The sequence below is a fragment of the Protopterus annectens genome, chromosome 1.part0 (assembly GCF_019279795.1).
Source record: "Protopterus annectens isolate FY-2018-M chromosome 1.part0, PAN1.0, whole genome shotgun sequence".
Taxonomy (NCBI): domain Eukaryota; kingdom Metazoa; phylum Chordata; order Ceratodontiformes; family Protopteridae; genus Protopterus; species Protopterus annectens.
In genome coordinates, this window is record NC_056725.1 from 678,846,213 (window position 1) to 678,867,554 (window position 21,342).

Consider the following 21,342-nt stretch of genomic DNA (forward strand, 5'->3'; position numbering starts at 1 on the left):
ATATATATATATATAGATATATAGATATATATATATATATATATATATATATATATATATATGTAGGTTTACTATTGTTTCAGCGAATGACATTCTATCGGCTGCATTGTGCCGAAAATCAGAATGTCGAACACACAAACAGTTTTGCACCAGATAGTCGACTCCACTTATGCGGATGCGCAACTGCATTTGCATAAGTGTAAGTCGACTATCTGCACGGAGATCACAGTACAGTGGGGAGTGGAAATTCATCCACCTCCCCACTGTAGTGCGATCTCGGAGTTAGAATATCTAAGTAGGGTAGTGTGGGGGGTGCAGGGGGGCTTGTCCCCCTGCAAAAACATAATAGCCATATAGGAGTTTGATTTACATCAGCTCCTATACGGCTATCACGTGGTGGTTTCGACAGCAATGTCGAGTCAAATGCGTCGAGCATTTGGTTCGACATTGTCAAAGTTAGTTTTTTTACTTTCAGTATTACCATTCGTTTATTTGAATGGAAAATGTTTTTCCATTCGAATAAACAATAGTAAACCATATATATATATAAATATATATATATATATATATATATATATATATATATATATATATATCAATACATGCTCCGTTATTCTTTCTTGAAATAGTCTTTTAGTTTCTAATATTTAAACAAATTGTAACTTATAACTTGCCAGGTAAATCACATTTTCAATTCCATATGTGTCTTTATAATAAACACCCAGGACTTTTATATACCTGCTTTTTTACATTATTTTTGGTGTTCTAGCTATACACTTAGGTCATTTAAATTTATATTCCTTTTGTCAACAAATTTAGGCCCATTTTCTGCTTTATCCGTTATACCAGGATCTGTAAAAGTAAATTCTCAATGCCTTTATGTTAGAGAGCTAATGGACTTTGTGTTTACATAGTTTTCAATAACCTTCCCAGTCTGCCAGCGAACTTCAGAAGCGTAACTTTACCAGAGTTACAATTTAAGTAGGAAAAGGTGCAACCTTCTTGTCGTCTACAATCTTGTCCGTCTGTTGTTTAGTGAGGTGTGTAAGATATCTTCACCTAGAAAATTGAAAATGTTTTTCATTTTTGTAGTTCCACTATTGAACATACTTTTTATCATCTGTATATTTGGGTAGTCTGAGAAACTGACTTAAGATATATTCTTTTTAAGATAGTGAGTGTGACCAGTAAAAAAAAGTAGTTAACTGCATAAAAATTGTTAATTTTGATTTTTTGGTTTCTAGTAAACAGTGATGTATTGGCTACGAACTGAACAATAACAGAAAATTCTGATGTTCAAGAATTATGTAATAATGCCCAGTAAACACATTCACCAGCCTAGCTCAATTAATGTATACCACAGACATGGTGCAGATCTGCTCTTATCTTTTCTAAATGTTTGTTATCAGACAGATATTTACATGAAAGGCAGAGCATGCCAGTATGTGGAATGATTTTATTCCATCAACCAGTTGTCAAAACACTACTAAAACTCTTTCTTGTAAGTACAGGGTGGTGATGTTTGTTCAAACTAAAGTTTGCTAGTTTTTCCATTTTAAGTGTAGATTAGATGCAATTTGTGTGTTCTGGTTTTTGAAGAGTTACTGAAAATTTGTATTTCATACCACAATTTTCTCTTTGAAAAGACTGTTTACTGTGCAAACAGATATTTCTGAACTGCTAACTGATCTGCAGTTTTGTAATAGCACAGTTCATGAAGCTGCAGTCTCCCCTGTTGTGTGACCTAAGAATTGATATGTATAACTAATGGTGAGTATGAAGAGCAAAGCCCCCCACCACAGTCATGCAGTGTACAATACAAAGAGAAATAGATGCTTTGTGATTTTTGTTTTGCATTATTTATTTATTTTTGTGTGTGTGTGTGTGTGTGTGTGATTTTGTATTGATTAGGTCATTCAATAGTTCCAGGAGTTCAATGACATTTTAATTAGCTTTGATTGGTTTGTGTGGTGAAACTACCATAATTTCTTTGACTAGGGTTTTTGCTGTTTTGAATGTGATACCCTGATCCTTGTTAATGTGGCATTCGGCTTAAGGACATTTATTTTATTTTATTTTGATTTTGTTAACAAGGGTAGAGCACTGATTCCATTGGACTCATTTCAGTCAGCATGATTCATAGGTTGGTACTAGGCTATCGGCCCTAAGGCCTATGCAAGCCTAGCCATAACAATTCCCTGGAAATTTTTTCCCACAATATTTACTTCTCTGGGCCCCTGTCTAGCAGGGTGACTGACATGATCCCCGGGGTGAATTTCATATCTCCCATCCAATCATCAAGGTTCCTTTTGAAGAGGGCCAGTGAGGTGCTCTGCTTGACATGTATGGGCAGTCTGTTCCAGAGTATGGGGAGTCTCTGGGTCAGGAACCTATCCCTCCAGCATGTTTTGTTCATTATGATGATAAGGTTTAGATCCCTGGAGCGTGTGGCTCTGAGGTATTGGGATTTCTTTAAGTGGAGCATGTCCAACAGCTCAGGGTTTGACATAGCCTTGTATGTTAAGCAGAGATCGCCTCTGAGTAGACGATATGCCACAGAGTATAGCTGGAGTTTTTTTAGATAGTCAGCATATGGTATCTGCTTTAGGCCTGTGATTCTTTTAGTGAGGTATTTCTGTGGCCTTTCCAGCTGTTGCAGATGTCTTGTGAGGTACATACCAAATGGGGCATTATACTCTATAATGAGTCTAATGAGGGATGAGTACAGTGGGACAATGACCTCCTTTTTTCTGGATGAAAAACCCTTAGTGATGAGGTGTGCCACGTAGAAGGATTTCCAGACTGTAGTGGCGATGTGGTTATCGAAAGTGAGACCACTGTCCACTTGTGTCCCTAAGTCTCTCATCACACTTTCGATGTTTAGTGTCCTGCCACCTATGTGGTAGTTCATGGGTACATGTTTTTTTCCAAAGGGGATGACTATACATTTCTTGGCATTAAGCTTGAGCCCATGGCTGTGGCACCAGGCATCTGTTTATGTAAGGCCCTTTTGTAGAATATCCACATCATTTGGGGATTCAATAATGGCTCCCAGTTTGCAGTCATCTGCAAACTTTGTTAGCCAGAGTCCCTTAGTGTTGGCCTGTACTTCAGAGAAGTAGATGCCAAACAAGAGTGGTCCCAGGACTGAACCCTGAGGTACTCCACTTGTCACTTGTCTGGAGCTGGATTTGGAGTCGGCTACTTTCAGTCTGGGTTCTGTCAGTAAGCCAGTTGGCAGCCCATCGAGTGACGTAGGGATTTATGCCCAGCTTAGTAAGTTTATCTATGATTCCAGAATGGAGGATGGTGTTGAAGGCCTTGGCGAGGTCCAGATAGGCTGTGTGGACCTCCTTACCCTCGTCCACAGCTCTGGAGACCAATTCGAAGACGTCAGTCAGATTCAGGAGACAAGATCGGCCCTTCACAAACCCAAACTGGGTGGGGTCCAGTGTATGGAGGTTGCCAATGTCTTTGTTTATAAGTTCCATGATAATGCATTCCATGCCCTTGCAGATCAGGCTTGTCAGACTGATGGGACGGTAGTTCCCGGGATCCAAGGTGGATCTTCCCTTGTGGAGCGGGATAACTGTAGCTGTGCGCCACTCAGTGGGCACAAAGCCTGAGGTGAGGCTATGATTAAACATGACACTTAGGTGGGATGCCAGTTCGTTTTGTAGTTCATGTAGTACACAGCCTGGGATGTCATCTGGTCCCATGAATGCTGTATTCTTAGCTTTGGAGAGTGCTATTTCTACCTGTGTGGCTGTGATTATTGGAATTTGGCAATCTTTTGGTATTGAGATGAGCCCTTTAGGGGGTGAGAGAGGAGTGAAGTTGGCACTAAATCGATCTGCCAGGATATTGGCAATATCCTTGGGATCAGTATATTTAATGCCATTCTGTTGTAGCTCAGAGCAGATCTGAACATTGCCATTTAGATTCTTGACATAACTATAGAATGCCTTGTGGATGTCTTTGGAATCTTTGGCAATTTTATTTTTGTAACTAGCTTTTGAGGATTTTACTGAGGCTGGTGAGGGAGTTTTTTGCATCCTGGGATTTTCCTCTTTTTTGCAACAGTTTCTTCCTTCTGTTGTATAGTTTGTTTATAGCAGGGGACCACCAGATTGGCTTCCTTTTTTTGGAGAAGAGCATCTTGGTTCTATTTGGGATGGCACGATTCATGCACAAGTGGATGTGCTTGTACAGTGCCTTAGTGTAGGAATCTGCAGTCGAACTTCCTGATCCCGTCTGCGTGGGTGTTGTGAAGTTTGTCACTTCTGACTTCAGTAGCATGAAGTTGGCTTTGGAGAAGTTTTTTAAGGAGGTTTCCTTACTGGAGGGTGGGTGGGATGTGGATGTCAAGGGTGATTTGCTTATGGTCAGACCTGACCAATGAGGGGGTGACCACTGGTGTGGAGCATCTATCTCCTATGTTGGTAATGACCAGGTCTAGGATATTATAGCCCCTGGTGGGACAATGGATTAGTTGATCCAGGGCGTTGGAATTTATGAATTCCAAGAACTGTTGGGAAAATTAGTTGGTACCCGAGTAGTTTTCCCAATTAATGGCAGGGTAGTTGAAATCACCTAGTATTAGCGTGTTTGGTTGTATCTTAATATTTTCCAGTATGTTTAGGAAGGTTTGGGAAAGGGTATGGGGAAACATAATAGATATATGACATTATATAAAGAGAGAAGGCAGCACAGTGGTGCAGCAGATAGCATTGTCACTTCACAGCAAGAAGTTTTCCAGTTTGATTCTCATCTGGGGTGCCTTCTGTGTGCAGTCTGCATGTCCTCCGTATTCACATGGGTTTTCTCCCACATGCCTAAAACATGCAGTAGATGGATATCAGACACTCTAAATTGGCTGTAGGTGTGAGTGTGTGTGCATGTGTGTCGTATGGAGGAACATCAGTGGCAGGGCTAGCTACCCAGAAGTGTGAACCTTGGCTCTAGATAGTTGTCACTACTGGGGTGATACCCTGACCCCATGTGAAAAAATGGGAAAAAAGGTTGTGGATGGATGGATTATATACAGATTAAATTCTGGTTGTCACTGTCGGGGTGACACCCTGACCCCATGTGAAAAAATGGGAAAAGAGGTTGTGGATGGATTATGTACAGATTAAATGACAAAAATGCAATATATATGCATATATTGTATACAAAGTGAATATTACACTTGGGTTGAGGGTATAAAGGCAATAGATAGATCACGTTATATACAGAGTGACTGACAAAAAGACAGTATATGCATGTATTAAATATAGAGTGCCATCAGAGTTAGTATGCTGAAAGAATCACAATCTAGTGTCAGAGCAAGGTATGTAGATTAAAGAAGGGAATGAAAAAGTTAAGTTATTTGACCAGAGAATAGCAATTGCATTTTCTTAGGAGTCCTGAAATGTGTTTTTTATTTGTGAGTGGAAAATAAGGTAAGAGGAATGATCTTTAAGGAAAAACAGGGAGAGATTTTCATAGTGAGACCAGAGACTGAGAAAGAATGGTTTGTGCCACAAAGCCTATTTTTTTGGGGGGGGGTTGGAGGAGAGGACCTGAGTGGTTAAGATGTCTAAGGTTGTGTATTATTGCATCTCTGACTAGTCTGGAAGCTAGTGCAGAGAAGGTGTCATTTTTTTTTAAAAAAAGAAACATCTGTCATTCTTGATAAGTTTAAATAGGCGAGAGGCACGCAGAGTCAGCATATTTCACAGGTAGCCAGTTAGCTTTTTCAGTGGTTTTGTGGTGTTCATTTCTTGGGGACAGAGGGATAAATCCGCAAATGACATTTGAAACAGACTGAATGGTGGCTACATTTGTTTTGGAAGGTGCAGCAATTAGTGTGAGGCAGTATTGTAGCTGAGCCAATAAGATGCCTTAACCTGTGGTATTTCTACAGGATCTGGATTGAAAAGGGGGAGATCCTATTAGCACAGAAGAGGACAGAATTGATTTATTTGTGTATTTAATCCAAGTAGAGTTGGAAATTTAGGAAGGGGTCCAACCAGTCCCCTACATATTTGAATGAAGTAACATTTTCAATAGTTTTAGATTTTTAGAGGCCTGGAGAGAGACAATATCGTGCAAGAGGCAGTACACATAAGTGTTGGAATGTATCAAAAAATCAGCTTTTTATAAGCCAGGCAAGTGCTGTAGCTCACAAATTATTTGTTCATTAAATGGGATATATACATTCTCAGTGTTTGAACTGGTGTAAGCATTACCCTTGGCTGTCTAGCACTCAATATCAGCCAGGTTCACTTACATAAATGTAATGGTGGTGTTTGGACAAATGATCCTATAACTCTTCATTTAATATGTCATGGCAAGATCATTTTATGGAAGGTTAATACATGGTTGCATATAGTATAGTTGTTTGTAGTGTTATGCTAATGTCAGGCACATTGTGGTCTGAATGTCATACTGAACAGGGAACACACACTGCACCACAGCAGTTTAGTAGATGAATCGGATCTTTTATTAAGGAACCAGGAAAGCCTTCCTTTTTGTATCAGGGAATGGATTTACATTTGAATTATGTATTAATACAAGCTAGATCTGCTGTAATTTAACTGAAGAATATTGTCACTGAGAGGAGTCTGACATCACATGCAGCATGTGATTACTTTTTTTCTTAAAGTGTGACTGGTGAGTTTACCTAGCTCACAAGTGCTTCTTTTCAGTTGCAAACTGGAAGCATTTTCTGATCAAGTGACTTGGATATGGTTACAAGCAAGTATATGAAGACTAAAGGAATCAAACCCAGAATACAAGTGAAGCATTGTGACAGTATAGTACTCTGCATTAAATCACCATATGGAAGAACCAATAGTAAGTACACATGAAAGGAAAACAACAACAAGCCCTTTTCTTATGCTTTTCATCTGAGTACTAAAAAATAATATGGATTGGTCATATCTATCATATTTTACATTTACAAGGCTGTGATAAATAATATTATTTTTGAAGAAACATCAACAAAAATAAAATGACCAGTATCCTGTGCTACAGCAGTTAAAAACTACGGTGGTGGTGCTGCGGTAGCGTTGTTGCCTCACAGTTAGACGTTGCCCGTTCGATTCTCAGTTAGAGCGTCTTCTGTGTGGCGACATGCGTGAATGGGCGTTCCTTTGCTGAAGGTTGTGCGTTAGGCCCGTTAAGCCAGTACATAAAAATCTACTGCCAATCATTAGCGGACCAGAGTTGTGCTGTGGCGACCCCTAACCGGGAAAAGCCGAAAGGCACAAACAAACATCCTGTGCTACAGCAGTTGGGGACCTGTTCTGTAATAATAATTCTGGCAGCAGAGGGCAGGCGAGTGGATGGAGATAAGGAGATCCAATCTTCAGGTTGGGGGGAGACATCTTAAGGAGCCTTTTTATCATTAGAAAAGTACTTACTTGAGGATGGACAAGAGTGTTAAGCTCTCTGAAAGTTTGCATTCCAAGTGTAGATGTGTGCTTATGCCTTTACCAGTGCATCTTCTGTGCAGTGCTTAGGAGACAATATGAAGGCCTTTCACTGACACAGACCATAAAATCAAAAATACCTCCTACCTTATGAATGAAAAAGCATGTCTTGTTACCCTAGACTGTCAACTTTAATGACTGGGGACAATGGAATTGGCATCTATTAAAGGAGTTCACTATAAATGGAATAGCATGGGAACACTGACTTTAAAGCATGTGATAGGAGACATTTTGGGAATAAACTGCTCCCAGGTATTTAGCAGTCTTTTCAAAACTGTTGATTAGAAAACAGCTCCATTTAATCTTACTGCAAATGGAAAAAATCTGTAAAAGATTTCTGATTGTCTTAGTTTAGTGTCATATTTTTATTTAGTTAGAGTGGTGCAGTTACTGGAGTTAATAATCTGTATGATTCAGTCATGATGGGTCAGAATATATGCCAGTTGCTGGAGTTATTAATTTCTGTGATTCAGTCATGATGGGTCAGAATATATGGCTGTATCAGTCCAGATCTATTGTAACAGGGTCTATATCATGATGTTGAATGATAAAATGAGCAAACAGTCTTTTATCGAACACGAAAAACCGAAAGCAGTAAATGTCGAACACACAGAACAGCGATTTTTTTTTTCCCCAGGGAAAAAAAAATCGTTGCTCCGCAAAAAAAAAAACAAACAAAAAAATAAAAATCCAAACACAAAATAAAGTGGGGGGGGGGGCTATACCACACACACCCCTACTTAAATATACCAACTCCAAGATCACACCACAGTGGAGGAAATGGCAAAGTCCCAAAAACGGCCCAGCAATTTTTTTCCCTGGGGAAAAAAATCACTGTTCTGTGTGTTCGGCATTCAGTGCTTTCGACTTTTAGTGTTCGATAAAAAAGCTTTTGCTCTTTTTATCGTTCGGCTTAGTAATATAGACCCATCTTACTGTTCTTTGCTAGTTAACCAGTCATCCTGCTTGTATTTCCAGACTAATTTCTTTTGTCATTTACTGTCTTCATGCAGGTTTGGAGGTGAGGAGTCTCATGAAGAGAACCGTGTGCACCTTGGTAATGCTATCATGGCATTCTACGCTGCCCTTATTGACCTGCTTGGACGTTGTGCACCAGAGATGCATGTAAGAATCCTGTCAGCGCTATCTTTGAGACATCTCATGCATCTGTCGTAAACTGTATACCATAATATAACTTACTGCTGTGTTGCAGAAATCTTCCTAAAGAAAGCAATCCTCAAGTACTGATTAGTTTAGAATGCGTTCATTTTTTCTGAATGATGTCGTTATATAGTCAATTAGTGATGCTGCCTGAAAACTAGGCTGGCAGAAGGAGGGCAGTGCGAAACAGTAATAGTTTAGGATATTTGTTATTTATATGAAAGTTGTGTATTATCAGTACATGGGCAGCATAACTTTTATATATATATATATATATATATATATATATATATATATATATATATGAGTCTGCAGCACAGTCAAGTAAGATCACAGTTTCAGTAGAAGTCAGTAAAAGATGATAAAAGAATGAAATGTATTGTAGGAATTATGTAATATCTTTTGTAATTAACTGCTTTTGTTATCTGAAAACTGTTTAATACATGGAGCTTTTCTCCCTGGGCCTCCACTGAAAAAGGGCTCTTCAGCTCAGTTGAACATTCCCAGACACCAAATGTAAAATAAATAATAAATAAATAAATGTGGGAAGCTGTGAGTTGCAAACATAGTGTATAAACAAGGAGGATAACGGTGAAGTCCGAATGCTGTATAAGTACATATAGGGGTATCTAGGGTTGCAGCCTTTGGAAAAATCAGAAACTGGATGAAAGACACACCCTTTGCTCTACCTTATTGGCTTTGATACTCTGCATTTTGCTTCACATCTGTCATCCCATTTTTTCACTTTCTGCTATTTACCATGCCCATTTTATGATGTAAATGGATGTACCTATCGTCAGTGTAGGAGGCGGAATAACATTTTTTTTTCTAACTCCCCTCAGACACAGTGACATCATACTAAAGCAATACATGTACAAAATGTGGAGTCAGTGACTTTTCAAAGCGTGGCATTTTGTTTGCCATGACAGACAGAATACTGAGATTTGTAAAGTAATGTCTGAACTACTTGATCAGCTCTTAGTTTTTCAGGTAGTCAAGAAAAACTTGGGAAGGTGGCATCCTAGAGTATGCCAGTTGCCAGGTCTCATCACCTGTGCTGTCTGCAGCTGGACAGACAGACAGAAAGTAGATGGGAACCATACTGTTACAGTATAGCAGGGGAAATCAGAGAGCTTAGCAGAGGGCTTGATGTGAGGCAGAGATGAAGAGCAGAGACTAGTGCAGTGAAGCAGAGTATGGAGAACTATGGGATAAGGCAGTCAGCAGATGGGCAGATAAGGTGCTGCTGAATCCAGACAAAAAAGTTATGATGAGATATGAACATGGGAGTTTAATTACTGTGAACTTAACTGTTTCTTCATGTAGAACCACAGGATAACTTTTTCTAAAGGGCTATGTGCATGCACACATGTGAAGGACTACAAAAAATAGCACACAAACTGGTATCAGCATAGTATTCTACAAGTTGGCATTCATTGTCAGGAGTGCAGTCTTGTACAACAGTCTGGTATGTCCATACAGTCAAGGCCTACCTGTTTATTAAAACTGAGGGTAATACTGTGGTGTTTGCAGATCTGATTTGTTTTCATGGAGAACATCCCAAGCTTAGGATGTTTATTGTGGATGTTTTCCCTGTTGTACTTTAACTGGAGTCGACTAAATTGATGATCTACTGAATCTGTGGCAGAGCAGGAACTATTTAGAAAGTACAGGGAGTTAGGTATGACAATGTTTGCTTGATTCAGGTTACTGTAAACTGTAAAATAAAACATATCGTCATGCACTACAGTCTTTGATTTCCTGTGTCCTTTAGCATTTTGATCTTGGTAATCAGACAAATCCCATACATGACAAAGGACAGCCCCAAATTTCAATCACAAAACTCATTACTCACTCTCCAGTAGTTCACTAATTAGGCATCTGCTACAGTTAACAGCAAGTGATGAACAAACATGGGATGTTATGTGATCCTATCTCGCCTACATTCTGTACTGATGGGCTCGGAGCCGATCCCTCGGCTCCGACTCGGCACGCTATGCTATAGAGCGAAGCCTCTTATTGGCTGAGCTATTTTCTATCCTAGGATGCACCACCACTAATCCCCCAGATCTCGTTTGCCGCTTACAAGCTAAGACGTGGTCTCAACTTGGCTGAGCTAAGTACTGTTTTCTTTCTAAAATTTCCTGTCAGGAAATCTCTTATTATTACCCAAAAAGCTGTTTTAACAGCTATTTTTGTTGTACGAGTGTGTTTTGGTACCTTTTGTTGTGAAAATTGTGTGTTTGATTAAGGGAAAGGTTTCCCGTTTAAGTTAGAGGGGCCTTCCCCTATTATTCAGCTAGTATCTTTATTTTTTCAAGAAGGTCAAGTACCCGTTTAAGTTAGAGGGTCTTGACCCTCCTTTTCAGTATTTTGTTCTTGTCTGATATTACATTGTATTGTGTCTTAAAAAAAAAAAAAAAAAGTTGTTGGTTAAAATTTTTTGTATTGTGGTAAAATCTTCATATAGATAGTGCTACTTTTACTAGTTTTAGTCTTTTGATAATACATTATGTCGAAAGAACATAGACCCTCCGGGTTCAAAAAGTGCACGAGGTGCGGTTATAAAATGTCTATAACCGATGACCACTCCTCGTGCGTATATTGTTTAGGTGCCAAGCACCTACAGGAGTCCTGTAGCGTGTGTCACGCCTTTTCATCTAGAGTCCTCCAAGAGAGGAAGAATAAATTAATATTGAAAGGGCTGATTAAACCCTCCTTCGAGGAGGCCTTATCTTCCTCTTCCTCTCCTACTAAAAAGAAGAAAAAAGCGTCGGCTCCGACCAGCCCGTCGGAACCGACTGCTAAGAAACCTAGGCAGGCTTCTCCATCGGCTCCACGAACTTCGGAGCCGAGGGCGGAACGGTCTGCCTCGATGCCTCCAGTCTCGACTCCTCTGGTTTCGGAGCCGAGGACTGGGGCGTCGAGAGGCGGGTCACCTTCATCAGCTCCACTGATTTTGGAGCCGATGAGGGTTGCCGGCTCAGACTCTTCCCCTTCGGCGCCGAAGCCCTCTTCGGCACCGAGGGAAATTGTTTTGGGATCTCCCTCTGAACCAATATTGGTCGAGTCCATTCGGAGCCGGTCCCCCAGTCCTTTGGAGCCGATGGAGAAGTCGGTTCGGACCCGATTGGTCTCATCTAGATCCTCCAAGATGTCTGATTCGGTCATCGACAGGGTGCTCCTAAGACTTTTCCAGTCTCCTGTGTTCCAAAGGTTAGTTTCGGCTCCAGCCCATTCGGCTTCGGAGCCGATAGTCCACCCTGTAGTTATGGTTCCTCCTCCAACAGCCTCGGCACCGTTGGAGCCGGTGCTGGTGGAGCCGATGGAGGTTTTCGGGTCGGGCCCGACCCTTACTCCAACTCCGGCTCTCGAGTCGGAGTTCGGTACGCGGACCTCCTCTGTCGGCCCCGGGGGGGACGCTTCGGGACTGATGTTTTCGGTCCCAAGCCTTCCTCTCGGTGCGTCGGCTGCGGGGGTACTGTCTACTGTTGTGGCCACGGAGGTGGGACCTTCCCAGGATTCTGGTGGTCCGGCCTTCAGGGCCATGAGGAGTGCTTTAGCCATATCCTCTTTGGCTACCTCCACGGTCTCTCCAGCACCTTCCCTGCATACGGAGACTAGGTCTTTGGCAGTCCCCCTGTCCTTAGACAGCGGAGCCCTGGGGCCTGAGGTCACCCCCACTGGGGGTTCCCCCCCTCCTGGAGGTCCCTCTGAAGCCTCTTCGGAGGAACCTCCAAGGAAAAGATTGTGCAAGAGGAAGCACGTTGACTCCCCTGATGAGTCTCTCACGTCAGACACTGATCTTGATGATGCAGAGGGGTCCCCTAAGTCGTCCTCAGATGATGTCTCCTTTGCAGACATCCTGGAAGCCCTCAAACAATGAGGCGGCTGGCAATCCAAACCCCCTTCTGCTGACGAGTCGGTGTTCCTTAAGGCCTTCGGGGCTCAGCCCTCCGCCTCCTGGGTGTCTCCGCCCTTCGAGCTTCTAGATTTGATCTGTCGAAGGGCGTGGGAACACCCAGACTCTGTGGAGCCGGTGCCTGCTCGCCCAAACAAGTTCCTGTCAGCACCCCCAGAAAAGGAGTTTTTGACGAAAGGTGTGGCTGTAGATGCCTTGGTGGTGGCATCTGCTACCCAGCAAGATGTAGCAGAGGCTTCGACGTCCGTCCATCTTCCTAATAAGGAGTCTAGGAGCATGGATCGGTACGGTAAGTGCACCCTAAGTTCAGCGGCCTTTACTTTAAGGTCCCTGAACTATCTAACGCACTTCACCAGGTTTCAGAGGGATCTGATCAAGGAGCTTTCAGATACCCTCTTGGGTAACCTACCTGAGCAGCTGGCCCAGACGGTTGGCTCTCAGTTGGCTACACTGTCATCCATATCAAACTCGTCCATGAGGCTCATTTCTTATGCGGCCGAAGGCGAGTAGAGCGGCGGTACAGGTATTGCTCACGGAGGCAAGCCTGGCTCCGCCTGTGTCATTTTGGAAGCCTTCAAGTCTTCCTTTGCCGACGCCTTTGATGGGTCCTCTTTGTTTGGACCCAAGGTAAAGGACACATTGACCCGCTGCGAGCAAGAAGGTAAGACTTTGACTGTCAGGGGCACGATTTTCCACTCCCTTCGGCCTTACCCCAAGGCTAAAAGAGGAGGGAAAATGTGGTTCCGTAGATCTCAGAAGTCTTATCCCTCACAGCAGGACGATCCCCCTTCTAGAGGCAGAGGAGGGGGAAATTCTTCTTGAAGACGCCATCCCAGAGGCGGCAGAGGCCCCCGCAACACTGGAGACCGCGAATCCTTTCGTGGCTCTTCAGCCTTTCACAGTCCCTGACGGATTGCCCGACTGTGTAGCTCCGGAGCCAGTCGGGGGTCGTTCGAGGCACCTAAAAGCCTGGGAAGGTATCACTCAGGACCGATGGGTGCTTCAAATTATCGCCGGAGGTTACGCCATCCCCTTTTCTCTCTCCCCACCTCAGTCCAAAAAAATCCCGGACCCGCCACCCAGTCAACGGGAAATTGCAGCCCTAGAAGTTTCAAAGCTGCTTCAAAAAGGAGTCATCCAACCGGTCCCCGCAGACCAGATCGGATTAGGGACTTACTCAAGATTCTTTTTGGTGCCAAAAAAGACCGGGGACTTGAGGCCCATTTTGGATCTCAGCATTCTAAATTGTTCAGTCAAAAAGTCCAAGTTCCGTATGGTCACCCTACAATCCATTCTCCCACTGCTGGAGAAAGGTGTTTGGATGTACTCCATAGATCTCAAGGATGCTTATTACCATATCATGGTACATCAAGCGTCCAGGAGACATCTGCGCTTCAGCCTAGGAGATAGTCATTTTCAGTTCCGCGCGCTGCCCTTTGGTCTCACCACAGCCCCCAGGGTGTTCACCAAATGTTTGGCGGTCGTGACTGCTCACCTGAGAAGTCTAGGATTCCAGGTGTTTCCGTATCTAGACGACTGGCTCCTAACTGCCACCTCCAAGCATCTACTATTGCGGAGCCTACAAGTCACAATATCACTGGGCACTTCCCTTGGAATCACCTTCAGTTGGCCAAAGTCTGTGTTGCTGCCATCTCAACGCATAAGATTCATCGGAGTAGAGATAGACTCAAACCGAATGCGGGTCTATCTACCTACAGAAAGGATACAAACCATACAGACTCAAGTTCGAGCCTTACTTCCCAGATCCAAAGCCCCAGCCAGAATGGTCCTGCAGCTATTGGGATCTATGTCTGCCACGGTTCTTCTAGTTCCCCTAGCAAGGTTGCACATTAGAATTCTCCAGTGGCTTCTTTCAACACAGTGGTCCTTTCAGGATCTCCCTCTCAGTCACCTCATATGGATCACGGAAACCTGCAAACGGGACCTTCGCTGGTGGCTGGTGCCCTCCAACCTGGATCAGGGACGACCCTTTGTTCCACCTCCTCCTGTGGCCACTTTGACTACGGACGCCTCCCAGATGGGGGGGGGGGGGCATTCCCTGGGCAGGTCAGTCCAAGGCAAATGGCATTCGGAAGAGTCCCTACTTCATATCAACATCTTAGAAATGAGGGCGGTGTTTCTGTCCCTACAAGCCCTTCACGATTACCTCCCTCAGGGCGTAATTGCCGTTCACTTCGACAACATGTCAGTAGTCTGGTACCTGAACAAGCAGGGAGGGACCAGATCCTACCCCCTTTGCAGAGAGGCCATGAGAGTTTGGGAATGGGCAGTGTCGACCAAACGATTTCTAGTGGTGACTCATATCCCTGGCAAGGCCAATGTGATAGCCGACAGACTGAGCAGAACTATCCTCTCTCCACACGAGTGGTCTCTGAACATTACGGTTGCAAATCAGATTTTCAGCAAATGGGGAATTCCTTGTTGCGACCTCTTCGCAACCCCGCTGAATGCGAAGTGCAAAAAGTTCTTCTCCCTCACTCTGGCTCCGGGGGAGAGCCCTATGGACGCACTAGCCCATCCGTGGCCCACCGGCTTGCTATATGCTTTTCCCCCAGTTCCCCTCCTTCCCAGAGTGATCCAAAAGGCGTCTCACTTGGGGAGCAAAATTATCTTAGTTGCTCCATACTGGCCTCGTCAGGTATGGTTTCCCCTATCTTCGGAAGTATGCACTGGACGGTCCATAGTTCCTGGATCAGATCCCAGACCTATTAGTTCATTAGTCGGGACTACTCCACCAGTCCCTCCACACCTTGAAATTAACAGCTTGGCTCCTCCTCTTCCGACTATAGTCAGGAATCGTACCTTAGACCCGGAAGTTGTACATATCTTATCTTCGGCCCACAAGTCTGCCACTAAGAAATTGTATTCTAGCAAATGGAAGAGATTTGCTATTTGGGCTCAACTCCGGGGCCTGGATCCCATCACTATTCCCGTATCAGAAGTCCTGAAATTTCTAACTTCCCTATTCAATCAAGGTTCTTCAGTCTCTACCATCAAGGTTCAATTGGCAGCTATTTCCAATTTTCACGAGTCTATAAACCCACCTTTAATGAGCAACAGATTGTGTAAGACCTTCATGAAAGGTGCTGCGCTTTTACAACCTCCGATTTCTCATCTTGCTCCTCCATGGGATCTCGATGTGGTGTTACGTGCCTTAACTTCCTCCCCCTTCAAACCGGCAGCAACATGCGATTTGAGATTTCTATCGTGGAAAACTGCCTTTCTGGTTGCGATTACTTCTGCCAGAAGGGTTTCAGAGCTTCAAGCTTTGTCTGTAAAACCTCCGTACCTGTTTTTTCACAAAGATAGAGTATCTCTCAGGCCAAATCCATCCTTTGTCCCTAAGGTTTGTTTCAGTTTTTGCCTACAACAGTCATTAGAACTTCCAGTTTTCTTTCCAAAGTACTCAAACAAAGCGGACTACATATTCCACACATTAGATGTCCACAGGCAATTGCATTTTTATTTAGATAGGACCAAACAAACAAGGAAAACAGATCAATTGTTTGTATCCTTTTCGGATAATAAATTGGGCAAAGCCGTCACAAAGGTCACTATTGCCAAATGGATCAGGGACTGTATTACTCAAGCTTATTCCTCTTCTAATAAAGAGCTTACGACCTCTGTCAAAGCTCATTCTACAAGAGCTATGGCTACTTCAGTAGCATTCCATTCTAAGCTTGCCATTAGTGACATTTCTGCTGCGGCTATGTGGTCTTCCCCGCACACTTTCATTTCTCACTACAAATTGGATATGGCATCTCGGGGGCGAGCTTCATTTGGTTCCACAGTGCTCAGGAGTGTTTTCCAGTGAGCCACCCAGGATTTAGGTGCTAGGGACGCTGTCCCATCAGTACAGAATGTAGGCGAGATAGGATCACATAACATCTTTTAGTTATGTACTTACCATAACTTTTGATGTTTGGGATCCATCTTGCCTACATTCCCAATAACCCACCCTCCTTCCCCCCTTCCTTGGAGATCAGAAGAGATCAGAAGGTCCGAATCCTGTTGTTTCATCTTGAAACATCTGGCAATGTTATATAAACAAGTTATGTATGTGTGCATGAATGTGGACAAACAAGATCTGGGGGATTAGTGGTGGTGCATCCTGGGATAGAAAATAGCTCAGCCAATAAGAGGCTTCGCTCTATAGCATAGCGTGCCGAGTCGGAGCCGAGGGATCGGCTCCAAGCCCATCAGTACAGAATGTAGGCGAGATGGATCCCAAACATCTAAAGTTATGGTAAGTACATAACTAAAAGTTATCTTTCAAACACTTGTAAATCATTCATCTTACTTTCATCAGCCTATCGAGTCTCCTGCTCGTTGACGAAACAAAAACAAAAACTGTACATCAATGCTCTTAACACCACAAGATCAACTGAATGGATCCATACACCAAACAACCCAACGCAGACCTGAAGGGTCTATATTTTAAGTGCGAACACTTAGGTTGTCAAATATGGCATGATCGACGCCTATTAAGCAAACGCTCAATTCACTGAAACCACAAACGCTTAAATACAGATAACCTAATTGTTTTCTTTGGCCAACACCTTTCCACCCAGTGACGTAAATAAAACATACTTTCCACTACACCGCTCGTTACATACTACCCACCCAAACAAAATAAATAAACCACATACATGCACTAACCGAAACCCTACGTCTAACCCTACACTAAACCTTACATACATTACTATCTATGCACTTACCTTAGCTCGCACCCTAACCCTAAGGTCCGTAACTATCACACAGTTACCTTATGGAGCTATACCGCAGAAGGGCCAACTATGCTGATTCGAGATTTCGAATTTCACGGTTTCGGGCATTGGGTGTACTCGCAGTTCGCACAATAGGTGTCAATCATGCTGTATTCGACAACCTAAGCGTTCACGCTTACAATATAGACCCGACCTGAACAGCTGAAATATAGGTTCAAAATGTTTAGCAAAACTAAATCAGGTTTAGAGTGCAAATAAGTAAATAATCTTTAGTACAGACTCTGAAGTTCATCCATAAGTGATCACACTCCATCTTTGGATGTTTGATCATGATTTCCAAAAACTTCCATTTTATATATTTGTTGACTTCAAGACTTTCAGTAGGTCATTAAAGATAGCATGTTATTTCACCTGCTAAAAACCGGACATCTCTTTCAGACCCTCTGCATAACCTCATGATATCGCCAAATGCACACATGCAATAAAGGTACTGTCATTACCTCTCCTCGCTCAAGCCTAGATTACAATAAATGCATATATTGTGTTTACAGTAGTGTATTCTACATGCACGTCACTGTGTCATTTAACTGCTAGAGATGCACTTTATTTCATTATGTTTGTTATATAGTCTGCCCACACTTCACAGCATCATTTAGGTATAGTAGATGCACTGTAATTCACTTTAGTGTACTGTATCCTCTCTGCACTTTACACCATCATGTAGGTACTGTAGATGCACCATGTTTGACTGTTTACTGTACTGTGTTCTGCCTGTATGTCACAGCATCATTTAGGTACCATAGATGCGCTGTATTTCACCATGTTTACTGTATTATATTCTAGACAGTCTTCTGAAACAGACAGTGTGTGTCACTAATGCTGTCAATCAGGGATGACAGTATTGCCAGTCTTAAGTTCTCATCCAAACCTACACAGAATAACAGTAACAGTTGCTTTGACAATCACCCCACAATGGCACAGAGATCTGAAAAATGTCTGATGAATAGGCCATTAAAGGAAAATGCGTTGAATTTTAAAAGGCAAAGTAATCTCTGTGCATTATAGTTCAGCATCAACTAAAATAATGGGTAAAAGACTAGACCCATTAAGAAAAACAACAAAAATCTGAACTCATCAGTTGCTAGTTTTCCCTTCTGGATGAAATCAGCAAGCCTCACCTGTGCATGATGTTGAAAAGAACTCTCCTAAGGAAAGTAATTAGAGTTAAACAATGGAGAAATTTCAAAAGATACGCAACAAAACCGGATGCTTTGCAACTTTACCAGAGCAGTTAGAAAGAAGATAATTGACAGTTGTCAAGAAAGTATGAGACATTTGTCTTTGCAAATGACAGCCATTTGCTTTCTTGCAAGCATAACTACCTGTGCATATATTTTTAATCTGTTATGTTCTATGTCTGATAAAGGAAAAGATGCTTTTCATTTATGGTTTTGAAGTACAAAGCATACAACTGAATTGAATAATGTGTGTGTGTAAACATCATGGCAGTTAAGCCATACACTGACATATCAGACATCTTTTTGAGAGATTTGAGATTTCAAGTATCTGCATTCTTATTTTATGTGCTTATACCTGTGGCTGGTGGAATTGAAGGATAAAGTTCGTACTACAACCCAGGAGACCTGAGTTCAAACAGTGACTCAGTTGCTTGAAAGTGCAGGCAGGGAAGATGAGTGAACCCATCATGAGGGAGGGCACACAGTTGGGGCACACTTGTGCAGTTCAGTTTCCCTGGTGGAGACTGAGGGAACATCTGTATGGTACTGCTTGAGGGTGAGCAAGGCACCCTTTTGATTTCAGTCCCTTGTGAATGAGGGGTGGTTCACTGCTAATACCTTCTTCATGCCCGCCCTCAGCGTACTACTTTTGTGGAAGAAAAAGAAAAATACACTTTTTCAATGGCAGTAGGGTGCTGCCCCAGGATGCCTTGACCTACTGATTAGTCCAACCATGGTCAAAGCAAGTCTGGGGGGAAGTTGGGAGGGCAGGCCCATCAACTGAGCAGAGGAAGAGGGAAGAGCTGATGGTCAATTCTGAGGAGGACAAAAAAAAAAAAAAACAACACTGTGCAACTACATTTTTAGCCTTCACCTCATCTGTACATTACTAATCCCATTTGCTCATTGTCCACTTAAAAAGCACTATTCATTAATCCTAAAACTAAAGCCCTCCATGACATATAGCTTTTATAGTACAGCATAGCCATCTCTATCTCACACTCACATTCATTTATGTAAGAAATACAATTCAGATAATGAGCAGGAAGGCTCTGATACTTGCTGGTGAGGTTTGGGTATATTAAGGAGATGGAGTTCTGATATCAACAGAGCACTATTTTTGTGCATTTCATAAGTTTGAATTGTTTATATAAATTTTCAGTAGAGTTTTGCCTTTCCTCCCCATCCATACTTGCATTGTGGTGATTGGTGCAGCATTTACTGTGTTGGCCTCATCTGGAGTCCACTAAGTGATAATGTAGGGATGGCTTCCCTCACCACTGGAGTCTGCAGGCATTAGGAGGACCACAATGACAACCACCTGCCGCTTTTCAGCTACAGCTCCTTGCCAGTACTTCAAGTACTCAAGTCTTGAACAGACTCTTTTGGGTCCACATCTCTGATCTTCCTTTGTATATGAGAGAAACTGTTCTGGATATGGGGCTTGAATTCATCTAACACAGAATCCTCTGCTGCATGTTCTCAGGATATCTTTTGTACACATTTGTGTTTCCAGCATGTATCCATTTCCTCCCCATTCAGCTAACCCAGATCCCCACTCAGTGTAGATCAGCTCACAGATAAGCAGCAGTGAAGACCTGAGTATCTAGATTTGATGACTCATCCATACAGTCAGTCACTGGCTTGGGGCACAAAGTGCTATGATACTAAGTATAATGATGGGCAGATGGGCATTAACACACCCATACCTCTCATCAGTCCAGAATTTTGCAGAATATCCAGATTTTTGTTTTATATTATTGGCCTTTTCCTTATAGGTTTTATGGTTTTCTCTCAAATCATTGAGAAGTGAAGTCACTAAATAATGACAATTTGAGTTTCAGACTTCATATCATTCAGAAAATGCATATTAATGCAAAGTCTGTTATTCTAGTAACTTTCTATATTTACATGAACAAAATTTAATATTTGTAACTGATTTTGAGCATTTGTCTTTCATTATTTTTGGCGTTGTCCACAATTCCTACACTAATAGGTTGAGAAGTACGGTCAAAAAACATTCACACATATACTTTATTAAGGTTGCTGTTTAAAGAGTTTACAGCTGAATTTTGTGATGTAATGCCTTTTAGATTTGACCTACTGTGCAGTATTATGTCATGTATATTTGGGTGGTAATGCCTTTTTGTGACCTCCATGATTATGGTAATCAGTGCCTGTAATGTACTGCAGCTAATGCCACTTCTGACCTGTTGGACAGAACGAGAGGACTGAGGAAAAGGGACGTTCTGAATGGATGACTGGCTATTTTCCTCACTACAGCTCTATAATTTTGTCAGTATATGGCTCCACTTTACCTTTTGTTTTGTGTGTTGGAGAATTTTAGATATGGCTAACTTAAATATCAAAGAAGAGTTCCTTTCAAAACAGCACAAACATACACACTCACAAAGTCTTTCCTATAGTGCTGAAGGTTTAGTTTTGCATGTATTAACAATGTTTTGCTGTAAAGTGTATACCTTCATCTGCAAATGTGCAAATATTATGAGGAAAATTCTACATCTGTGGTGAAATAGGTTGACGTTTATTGATTCTAGCAGTTATTGCTGTAGATATGTGGAAATTCAGGAACAGACTTGAAGGCACCATTATGTAGTGTTTCCCTGGGCTCTGAATGGTACTCATGACTAACTATAGCTGCCAGGAAGGTGGAACTAACACTTTTATTTTAATGGCTATAAAAATTCTGTAAATTCATATCTTTGTAAATAATCATCATGCTAACAGTCATTTCATTTTCTACACATAAAGCCAATCATAAACTTAGCAGTAGC

At 42.3% G+C, this 21,342-nt stretch overlaps 1 protein-coding gene across 1 annotated transcript in view; it reads left to right on the top strand.

Annotated features, from left to right (window-relative positions):
• Positions 1–21,342, top strand: part of LOC122794026 (ryanodine receptor 1-like) — a 2,146,276-nt gene that overhangs the window by 1,213,590 nt on the left and 911,344 nt on the right. The window contains 1 exon segment of the mRNA XM_044062140.1: positions 8,492–8,603. Within this exon segment, the coding sequence (XP_043918075.1) occupies positions 8,492–8,603 (112 nt within the window).